We start from the raw sequence: 12,576 nt of genomic DNA on the forward strand, positions 1-12,576 counted from the left end.
ATTTTGGAAGGCTTCTCCTAAATTACAAAAGCATTTTTATTACTCTCAGTTGCTAAAAAAAATAATAATAAATGAATAAAGTAAAGAGCAGGAAGCAGGGGAGTGATAATATCAATTCCGTTATATTTATTAAATTTCAGATTAAACCTTCTGATACTTAAGTTTTTTTTAAAGTAAAATGTTTCATTTATCTTCTTTTTTTTTCTATATTGACGTGAATAGTTTTAATAGATATAAATAGTTTGTTGCACAGTTAATAGCATTAAAATAAATTAAATCTTGAAAAATTATTAAAATAATAATAATAATTTTATCACACTGAATAAATTTCTTTAAATTTAATTAATGAAATAAAAGCATTTCTAATTTTTTACAACAAAAGAAGTAGAGATACATGCAATGTCAGAAAAATCAGTACAAGATTAAATTTCCTACAACAGCAAGGAGACATCAAGTTAAGCCATATTTTCTATTCAACTTTAGCCAAAGTATTGAGCGATTCAAAATTGGATTCAAATTTGATTGACGCAAAATCAACTTCATTTATATGCTGCCAAAAAAAAACTATAATTTTTTTTATAGAAATATATCCCTTTTTAGTCGTAGACTTACTTTGAATAATTATTGCTTAATTATTTGAAAGGAGTGTACCGTTGTTTTTTTTTTCCCGTAATAAAATTTAAAGCATTATTTACTTCACTGATTATTTGAATATAAATGATTATATTATACTCGACAAAATTGTTTCAATGCAGACATGAAAGGGATGAAAAGGTTTTTTTCCTAGTTTTTCAGGAATCCGAACTTATAGAATGCATGGTGTCGTAAAATTATCCCTGCACGTTCTTCCAGGGGAACAGTAAATACTTTTGTACGTCGTCACAAACAATCAAACTCTCAAAATAATTTTAAAATAGAAACGATTTTCCAGAAATTTTATCCATTCCTCATATAAGAAGAAAAAATGATTGCACTTTTTCCTAAATTAGAACACAAAGGAAAACTGCAGATTAAATTTCATTCATAACGAAAATTACTGGACTTCGTCCTAAAAAATAATTTTTGACGATAAAAAAAAAATTTGAAAACTAAAATCATTATTATTATTCGTCTCTTAATATAAAGCACATTTGAATATTATGCCAGAATTATCAGCTGATTTTTTGATTTTTTTCGTCCTACTAAGTTGTATTTTTCCACACATGCAGAGACACGTTAAAGATTTTAAACTAAATAAAAGTAATTTGAATATTGTCATTGCAAACATAATTCATTTATTAAAATATAAATGTTTAGAACGAATAAAACTATCATACGCTTTTTTTTATATATTTTTTTACTATTGGTCGAAACAAATTGGTTTGCACATGCGATCGATCTACAATTTTCATTTATTTAATTTTTCCAATTATACTTTTGTTGATGAAAGTGGTATCTAACATTACTTCTTACTGGTTTTTTTCTCCCTGAAACACGAATGATAGAGCTGTTTCCATCATAGAGACCTCCACAAAGAACAGCTTCTCCAAATGCTTTTCGTTCCCTTGTCTTCTGGGTTGGGCTCAAAATTACAAGGCTACGGAATTGATTAATGGTAGCCATTAACTCAGAATTATGTTGGCTGTACAATGCCGGTTTTAAAATAAAAATAAAAATTTCCTTACTGCGCAAATCTCTAAGAATTTGGACAAAGGTTCTGTATAGGGAGGCTCTCTAGATCAGTATACGTACATCTACGCAATGCTCTTTTATTTAGATTTGCATAAAATAAAATTTAAAGTGAACGTATTGTGGAGTAGAAATCATCAGCATTGTGCATACAGAAATAATTTCGTTCTTGCGTAGAACTAACTGTATTGTTATTACTTTTTCCCCTTTTTCCTCCCTCGTATGTGTGAAACAGTTGATTTTTATTTATTTTTTAATTTAAGCATACATAAACAAAGAGGTTATTTAAAAGAAAATAAAGGAGAATTAAGAATGACACGGACTAAAGCCTTTTTCAATTGTATTCAAATGATAAATTTATTGACAAAATTTAAAATTTATTGAAATTGCTAAAACCAAAACAAAACAAAAAAAACTTAGGTATACCGTTTCCAATTGCTAGTTGAAAAAAGAAAAAAAAAAAAAAAAGAAAAATTGGAAAAGGAAAAAAAAAAAAGCTGAAAAGACTGCAAAAACAACTATTGTTTTCTCCTTAAAAAAATTTTTAAGAAAAAAAAAATATTTGATTACTTAAAATTTTCTTAAAACTGATTAAATTTGATTACTTAAAACTTACTTTTCTTTTTCTTAAACCCACAATATTAATCATCAGATTTTGAATAAATTGTTTTGAAATAATTTCAATTGAATGGTACCATTGAAATAAATTTATTTTATGAATATGTTTTCATTTATTTAATGAATGATTTTGTAAAACGATTTAAAATTCAAATATCATTACTTCATACTGTAATTTCTTATATCATTGAAATGTCTTAAGTTTTAAATTATAATTTCTGCGTAATTAGAATTTTTTTAACAATTAATATTTTTAAATTCCTTAAAAGTTCTGTTTTCAAAATCTTTATTAAATATTCCAAATAGTGTCAAATCTGTTTTAAGATTGGCTGCTTGCCAAAAAAAAAAAAAAAAAAAAAAAAAAGGTCCGCTATGGTTAAAATGTTTTAATTTTTAAGTATTAGTTTTAAGACTTTAAATTTCATTAATTCTAATAAAAATCACATTTCGTATTTTGAAAAAAAAAAAAAAAAAACTTAGAAAAAGTGAATAAAATAATTAAGTGAAGGAAGTTTATTTCTTATAATTTTATGTTTCTACATTGCATCGGTAACAATATACGTCTTTGCTTAATTATTTACTTACTTAATTGCTTTTTTTACTTTTAGATGTGGATAAATTTATTTATTTATTTTTTTAAATCTATAAGAAACACCATAAACTAGATTACGTAGTCGGTCAGAGAAGGTATATGAAATTGAGTATGCATGAAAAATTTGCACTTAATTAATCGAAGTATATTATTTTCCCCTAAATTAACTCATGTTATTGTTTCAAGAGAGCGAGACTAATAGTTGAAATATTAGACATTATCTACTAAAAGAAATTAAATACAATATAAAAAGTGCAATAAAAAAAGGTTAGATACCTTTAATTTTATCATCATAGAAAAACCAACAGTACTTAATTAACATTATAATTAACAATTTGATGAAAATTACACGACTTTTTGATGTGACTATGTCAGAATATAAATTTCTCTAACTTTTTTTCTCCAATATCAGTTTTTTTCTTTACCTTTTTTTAATCTGTTCGGTGTTTTTTCCTTAATTTTTACAATAATCACTAAATTCGCTCTCCCGGAAAAAAATATAGCATAATTTTTTCTTGAATTTAAAAAAAAGAAAAACAGAAAATTAAGCTGTTGAATTTTGTTTACTTTTCTTTGGGGACGTTTACTGTGTGCAATACCTTACAATGCGTTTCCGAGCTATTGTAATTCCATATGTAACAATGAAGAATGAATGGACAAGTGTTGAAAGAATTTCTGCCTCTGGTAACAGTGGGTAAGCGGGATAGTTTAGATGTCCTGTGGTGAAGAGGAGTTAAATAGCTTTGTGAAATTTTTCTAAGCAAAGCAAATAGTGGACAACCCCATTGTATAAATCATTTCTCAGAATACTTACAAACATTAGTCTTTTCCTTGCGTTGAAAAAAAAAAAGAAATATTTTCAAGGGAATACTACAAAAGTAATATAAATTAATTATTTAGAAATAGAATACTGAATGACTTTTAAAAAGAAATTGGTTACGCATGATTAAAAAAACGAAAGAAAAAAAATTTATTATTTAAAGCGAGTAAAATATTAACACTAATCATTAGCATTTTGAATAACTTTAAAACGGTTTGATAAAAAATCAATGAAAAATTAAAGTAGTCTTTTGAATGATAAAAGCACAGATGAGTTTTGTTATGTGATAAATGAAAAACTTTGAAACATTTTCAAAAATTTGTTAGGTCGTATATTTCTAAACATTTTCCAAACAAAAATAAACGAAAAAGATATTGAAAAAAGCAGAAATACTGAAATGACTTTCCTAAGAATAAATTGGTAACTTTCCTTGCACTGAAATAAATTTGTAGACATTAATGTATTGAGTTTTTCAATATTCTTATGCACCATAAAATATTAAAAGATAATGTCCAAGTTTCTTTTTTCGCGATCAATATCGAGTAACATAACGACGCATATTATAATGAAAAATATAAGTTTTAATATTGTTATAAACTTTCAAGTTTAAAAAAGTAACTAAAACAAGAAACCAGTCCTTTTTCACTTTCAATCCTTTTTTTTTTCTTTTCGATTTATGTGGTGTATTATTATTATTTAACAATAAAGCATTGATCTTTATTAATCGAAGACTATTAGAAAGTTTTAGGTAAGTGTTCCTGAGGTTTCTTTATGTACCCGCTCAAAAGCCCATTGATACGTATATGTATATACAAAACACTACATTTCCTCTGTGTACTTGTTAAATTGTTTTGAAGAAAAATTTTGCGAAAAACGATGTAATTAAATTTTGATTCTACTTTTTACTGAGAAAAATTGAGTATAAGGTAATTGCTTAAGCATTAACCTCCAAACACTGGAGAATAAGAATTGTATTAGGTAATTAAGTTGAAATATCAAACAAATTTCTGTATACGCTAATTACAAACTCTTTTTTTGTTACAAAAGTGTTTTTTTTTTTTTTGCACGAATGTATTTTAACAAGTATAAAAGGAATATCATCAATGTTTGACGGAATTAATTAAACAACTTTCTTGTTCCTCCTATGAATAGGGAATACTTAATGTGGTTGGAGCGAAGTAATGTTTTGTCAGTTTAGGCTCTTTTGTCAGTAAACTTGACATGAAAATCCAATATGGCAACAATTTATTTTACGTTTCAGTTGAAAGAAAACATTTCAATTTCATATATAGTTATATTTAGCTCGATTTTAGCAAGTCAAATTGTCACAAATGAACATAGTCGTCGATTAAATCTTTTTTTTTGTTTCGAAAATAAAATTACATAATGTGATATGAAAAAAAATAATAATTTCGTTTCGAAATTTATAGGGTTTATGCAAAGAAAAATGATTAAACCAGAGAAATTAATATATGTTCCATAATTATTCAAAGTTTGCCTAGCGGTTGCACTATGAGAAACCCGTGTGGCTATGAAAAAAGAATTATTAAAGTGTAGCAATTCTTAGGAATTCCCAGGAAGAAAAAAAAAAACGCTATGTTTTAGTTTTAATTATAATTTGAGAAAATTATAAATTCTTATTGATTAAATAATTGTAACAAGTTTAACATCAATTTAGAAATTTTTTATTCATTTTTTTTTTCATAAAAAAGGGCCGTGAAGCATTTCGTTATAGCACAGGATACGTCGATTTGTTGATTTAAACCAGTTTCTTCCAATAAAGTTAGCATTAGAAGATAAAATTTTGGTGTTTGGCGCTGTCTCTAAAAGCCTTACCTGCAATTTTTAAAGTTAAGAACAGCAACCTTAGGAGAAGACTTTTCAACAATGCATGGGGAGGAAACTAATTGATGTTAACTGTCAATCCTATTTTCTCTCCCCACCCCAACGAACCCCAACAACCGCGAAGCTACCTTCCCCACCCAATTCACCTGGAGAGTCACGAAACAACACCTATCCGGAGTTTGCATGTAGATGTTTGTTCGTGACGCTTCGGATATAAGGGGTTAAGTGTGAGGAGAGCGGTTCAAGGTTTGAACCCCTTAATGTTAATTTTGCTTTGTGAGTATTTCAACGTAACGATAAACATCGAATTTTAAAATTACGATTTTTTTTCAAAGCTCTATTCGACCGATTTCACTCAAATTTTGCATTTTGCCATTTAAAATTACATTATTTAAAATGATGTAAAAAATGTATACCTTGCAGTTGAAATTTTTTTTCCATTATTTTATTATTAATTAAAATAATAAAAAATAATAAATATTTGCTAAAAGTTATATTTTATATGGGATTATCATTGGAAAAAGAGGAATATTATATTTGTGTGCAAACAGTTTTTAATTCGCTTAAAAAGTTCTCGAGACATGTTAAGATACTCACAAAGTAAATTTAACGTTAAGGGTTCGAAACTTTGGGCAGCTTTCCTAACCAAACTACTGGAACCATATTTCCCAAATTGCTGCTACTCCTTATATTTTGGAGGTCAGAGATTCAAATTAGTCAGAAAAAAGTTGCGTTTATTAAGAGTTTCTGCGTCTTGTTTTGTAAATATCGTTTGCCCCAATTAATTAGCATATTTGAGGTTACCCCCTGGAACCATTAAGATGGAGTCCTAAACCGTGAAGATCCAGTCATTAAATCCAAAGTTATTCTGGGTAGTCCGTTTAGTTATTTAGGCACTGTACACAATATAAATCAATTTGTTACTTTCTGCAGGTGATTGCGAAGGGTCTATGGTACGGGGACAGAGCCTACTTCAAGAGTGGATGGAATGTGATGGACGGATCTCTGGTCATCATCTCCCTGGTGGACTTTTGCCTCTCTTTTATCGCAGACGGAAGTCCCCGGATATTCGGAATCCTTCGTGTTTTCCGACTTCTGAGATCACTCAGACCACTCAGGTGAAGAATTATTTCAATCACTCAATTAGGTTATCCCATATTAAACAAGGTTTTAAATTATTTATGCTGGGTGTTCCGTAATTACCACCCTTATTGTATATTTTCAGAATCCTTGTCATAAATGAGGTATAAAAAAACTATGCATTAGAGATCGTTAATTCTTGAAATTAGGAAAAAAAACAAAAATATTGAAATCTGGCGAATCACTAATGAGCGAGGCTTGTTTGACAGTTTCCCTGACCATTTTTTTTTTTTGAAGAAAAAAAAATACAAAAAAAATCAACTTATATTTTTAATTCATTAATAAATACAAGGAACTAAAAGAAAACATAATACACAAGTTTTAAGTTGAAATTTCAATTTTTTTATGCGTGAAAAACAATTAATTTACCATCAGTTTACTATCCCAAGTTATCTTGGACAAATGAAAAAAAGTTAAATATTAGTCTTTAAAATAGATTTGAAGGTATTTAATCTTAGACCATGTCAACCTTTATCTATCAAAAGGTACATCTAGATAGAATCAAGTTAACGCGTCTTATATACTAGTGAATTGGTATTTAATATTTATAGTGGTAGTTACGCTACATTACTCCTTTTCCAGAATTTTATCTGTGATAGAATTCGATGAACGGATACCACTAGTTGATTAATGCAGTGTTTTTTTTATTTATATAAATTTGCTCATTGTATTTTTCCTTTATTTTTTTTTCTTCAATATCGTTCAATGACCGGGAGATTTTATTTACTTCACCGGATTTTTCTTTTCTTTCTTTGAGCAGTTTATTTTTTTTTAAGAAAATCAACTGTTTAATGAGCAATACCTATATCATAACCTATATCATATATATTATGATGCATGTGCATTATTTTATTTGTCACCTTTCACAGCATAAATTAAAATTTTTAACCCCTTGAAGTTAAAAGTTTAACCCTTTAGGTCTCTGCTCATTATTATTTTTACTCCTAAAATATCACTACTATTTTGATCAATAAAAAAATATATCACAACTATGATAATATGTATAATTAACTATGTTTCAGTTGAATTTATGAACTGTTACAATTGACCCCGTAAGTGGGGACAATTGTAACAAGTGCACGACTGTCAAAAATTGTTAATAATAAATATAATAACATTTAAAATAAGGTTTTTTTTCTGGTAGAGGATAGTCTACTTTACTCGTCTGTCAATTAATACTAATACTATATTGGATTTTTTGTTAGTTAAAAATAGCTAAGTAAAAAATGTTACAATTGACCCCACTCTCCCCTACATACCTGAGTTAACTCGGGATTATCAGGGAAGCGGTTGAAACCACCAAATCCTGTTTGATTGTGAGAGGAAACAGAGAGGAGTGGAAAATACCTTATTAGAAACGCCTTCAAGTTCCAACTGGAAATCAAACAGGTTTTGGTGTTAATAAGAATGACGTCATTGAAATATTCATTTTATTACAGAGTCATCAATAGGGCTCCAGGACTCAAACTAGTAGTCCAGACTCTATTATCCTCTCTTAGACCCATCGGAAACATTGTGCTCATCTGTTGCACTTTCTTCATCATCTTTGGTATTTTAGGCGTACAGGTAACCTTTTTTAAAACCTTTTTGGGAATATTTTTAGCATATTAAAAGAAAAGTAGATCAATTTTTAAGTATATTAAAAGTATTTTAATTTTCGGATTAAGAGGAATCCATTTCAGACAAAAATGAATATTCAAAAATACATGAAAATTACTTTATTATTTATTAATTGGTAATTTAAGCAATGTAAGAAACACACAAAGACATTTACCTATAGGTTCTTTGATTTTAGCATCTTAGATAATTACATTAAGCATATATTAAGTATATATTATGCTTAATATACTTTAAGTATACACTTAGGCGGCCAGGACATTAACTGGAATTCAGAATCTTGTTCCTGGAACCACTCCAACGCAATTTGATCCCTGTGACACTGGGCGTCGTCCTGTTGGAAAATTCCATTTCCAGCTGGAAAAACAGAGGCCATGTAAGGGTGCAACTGGTCCGCAATGATGTTCAGATACCCTGTAGCATTCATGGTTTGCTCTACCACAACTATGGGTCCCAGAGACGCCCAAGAGAATGTCATCCAAAGCATAATACCGACACCACCGGCCTGTGTATGACCTACTATACATTGAGGGAGCAACTGTTAGTCTGGAAGACAACGTATTCTGACACGGCTATCAGCGTGATGAATGACAAACCCTGATTCATCTGACCAGGCAACTCTCTCTCACTGATCCATGGACCAGTCGCGATGTTCCCGGGCCCAGCGCAGGCGTAGTTGGCGAGGACGCTTGGTCAGCAAAGGCACACGAGTGGGACGTTTGCTGCGTAGCCTCATATCCAACAGTGTCTGCTGAACAGTGTGCTCTGATACTATTCTACTTGACCCTGCATTGTATTGGGCTGTCAGCTGAGCCACTGTCTGACTCCGGTTTCGCTTCACCAAGACAGGCAATCTCCGACGACCTTTTTCTTTGATAGCGTGTGGACGTCCAACACCATGTCGTCTACTGCTGGTTTCACCGTAATTCATCCACTTTGCATAAGTACTAACAACTATAGATCGCGAACAACCCACGAATCGTGCAGTTTCAGAAATACTTATTCCGAGCCTTCGATCCATTACAATCTGCCCTCTATCAAAGTCCGCAGCCTTTCCCATCACACACAGAAGTAAGTGAAAAAAATAATTCTTCGAACTCTCCAGCAACAGTTAAATACCACTTCCACCTGATCACGTGCCTTCCACGTCATCCAGGAGAGTTCATTGCAAAATGTAAGGGTGGTTATAATGTTTTGGCTCTTGAGCGTATATTATACTTAGTGGAGTTAGATCTAAGTAATACTGAATGACAATATCTAGAATACGAAGTCAATATCCAATCAATCAGTGAATATCCATGGCAATATCCAATCATAGAAGCTTATTTTATTTTACAACCGTCGTTGAACAGCACAATTTTGAGTTTAAAACTACCGATAATTATAATTTTGAACTCAATCCAAAAGACAAGGAAACTCCTAGATCAAGATGGAACTAACTAGACTTTGAGATGGAACTAATCCGCATTTAAATTACATGGACAAGAAAACATTCCACGGTTTGCCTGACGGCAAGGGGACTCCAACCCATGATCCGTCCACCACTGAATATATTTTTCACTTTGGTACGGTGGTCGGTGCGAGCCGGTTGTGGAAATAGTATCTCCCAGCCATCACTGAGATTTGAACCTGGTTCACCTCATTGGAAGGTGAATGCTATATCCCCTGAGCCACCACTGCTCTCCTTTGATGATTTCATTTTATTTTATTACCATCGTGGAATAGCCGACTAAATTTTTTGGATTTACGACTACTTATGCTCAACTCCATAGCCTTGTAATTTTGAATCCAATCCAGAAGACAATGGAGCTCCTGGATTAAGTATTGGGCGAAATTTGCCTTCGTGCAGGACTTTTTGATGGAACTAACCCGCATTTAGGTTAAAAGGAGAGGAAAGCCTTCTATGGTTAGCCTGACGGCAAGAAGACTTTTTCCCATGATTCGTCTACCACTGAGTATATTTTTCGTCGGCACTGTAGTCGGTGTGATCCTGATGCGGAATTCGTATCGACCAGCCATCGCTGGGATTCGAACTGGGGTCATCTCATCGGAAGGCGAACGCTCTGTACCCTGAGCCACCACTGCTTATTGAAACATATTAATAAATACCATTCTTTTACTATTCTCTGTTACTCTAAGATGCATCATATACAATAAAGGTTCCAATGTGCACACGTCCATAATCTCTATTCTAGGCAAATTTTTTACTTTTTTTTTAATCAGGACAAATCCAGTCTAATTGCGAAAGATCAATGTATGCTATCAGTTATTGTTCAAAAAAATAATGACTTGTTTTTAGGTTTGGTGCTGCATTCCTACAGTATCACCTACCCTACTTCCACAATGTTCAATTATAACATAATTAATTATCTTATTTAAATAATTATAATAATGCCATACTTGGGAAGCGAGGTTAGGAAGCTCTGATATATGATAACGTTTCTTCTGCTTTTCATAATTATTCTTTTAGTTCTTTGATTTTTTAAGAATGATTATAATTTTTTTTTAATTAATTGTTTGTAATTTTTAGCAAAAAATGCTTAAAAATGTATTTAAATAAGACACATGTTCAATCATCTGACTATGATTCAAAACTTTTAATTTTTTCCTGGATGGCACAATAATACAGTTTGATATTTTAATCTCTAATAGTTGTTCAAGGGTAGTTTGTTCTACTGCGAGGGACCTGATATCAGGCATGTTAAAAATAGAACGGATTGCGAATCTGATCCCAGAAACCAGTGGGTAAATCAGCGCTACAATTTTGATAATCTTGGTCAGGTGAGTTATGTTACTCATGATAAAATATATTATATTGCATAAAATGTTTAAAAATAGATTCTTATCAAGAAAATACAAATATTTTTTTTCTCGTGAATGTGTATATTCATAATAATCCTAAAATAATAATATTTAATTTTACATGTCTTAAAAATAGATTTTTATCATGAAAATAATACAAATAATTTCATTTCTCATAAATGTATAGATTTCTTCCTAAACTAATAACATTTTATTTTTTCTGCCTTAATGGTTTTTTATCAAGAAAATAATAAAAATAATCTTATTTCATATAAATCTAGATATTTCTACTAAAAATAGTAATCTTTATTTTCACTTGCCTTATTTTCACTTGCCTTAAAAGTAGATTTTTGTCAAGGAAATAATACAAATAATTGCATTTCTCATAAATGTATAGATTTCTTCCTAAAATAATAACATTTAATTTTTCTGCCTAAGTAGTTTTTTTATCAGGAAAATAATAAAAATAATCTTATTTCACATAAATGTAGATAGTTATACTTAAAATAATAATCTTTAATTTTACTTGTCTTAAAAATAGATTTTTATCAAGAAAATAATCTAAATAATTTTATTATTTTTATAAATGTATATATTCCTTCCCAAAATAATAACATTTAATGTCTCTGTCTTAATAGATTTTTTATCAAGAAAATAGTAAATAATCTTTCTACCTAAAATAATAATTTTTAATTTTACTTGTCTTAAAAGTAGATTTTTGTCAAGAAAATAATCCAAATAATTTCATTTCTCATAAATGTCGACATTTCCTCCTGAAATAATGTTTAATCTGTCATAAACAGAGATAAATAATTCAAATAATTTACCTACTGAAATTAGAAAATTGAACTTTATCTCTCTTAAAAGAATATTTGTAACAAGAAAATACAGGGTGTTCCAAAATTATCTTTACAACTTCAAAAATTCATAACTTCGAACATAAACAAGATATTTATATTCTGTCTTTTGCATGTATTACTGCAACTAATAAAGTTTTTTTTTTCAATTGGCTGAAAAGTTTTAAGTGAGGATGTGGACACCACAACAGAAAGCTCAATGCGTCTCATGGCCGTATTCGCTCCACATTTTCTGGACTTGTGCTGGGTCGTCCGGCTCCACTTTTGAGCAATACTGATCCGGTGCTCATGAAGCTTGTGTGCCATGCACGGATGGAGGGTCTGGATGGTGGGTCTCTTTGGAAATTTGTCCTGAAGTTCCGTTGAACCTGTGTATCTGATTTCGTCTCTATGAACCATGAGACGCATTGAGCTTTCTGTTGTGGTGTCCACATCCTCACTTATAACTTTTCAGCCTATTGAAAAAAAACTTTATTAGTTGCAGTAATACATGCAAAAGACAGAATAAAAATATCTTGTTTATGTTCGAAGTTATGAATTTTTGAAGTTGTAAAGATAATTTTGGAACACCCTGTAATGTAAACAATTTTATTTCTCATCACTGTAGATATTTTTTC

General features: G+C 30.1%; 1 protein-coding gene across 1 annotated transcript in view; it reads left to right on the forward strand.

Moving 5' to 3' along the window:
- Positions 1-12,576, forward strand: part of LOC107441470 (voltage-dependent T-type calcium channel subunit alpha-1I) — a 325,335-nt gene that overhangs the window by 292,513 nt on the left and 20,246 nt on the right. Inside the window, exons 22-24 of the mRNA XM_087166313.1 lie at positions 6,477-6,661; positions 8,123-8,249; positions 10,953-11,081. Of these exons, the coding sequence (XP_087022439.1) occupies positions 6,477-6,661; positions 8,123-8,249; positions 10,953-11,081 (441 nt within the window). The remainder of the gene's footprint in view (positions 1-6,476; positions 6,662-8,122; positions 8,250-10,952; positions 11,082-12,576) is intronic.

This window comes from Parasteatoda tepidariorum, chromosome 6, assembly GCF_982258835.1.
Source record: "Parasteatoda tepidariorum strain Cologne lab strain chromosome 6, Ptep-v5.0, whole genome shotgun sequence".
Classification (NCBI taxonomy): Eukaryota; Metazoa; Arthropoda; class Arachnida; order Araneae; family Theridiidae; genus Parasteatoda; species Parasteatoda tepidariorum.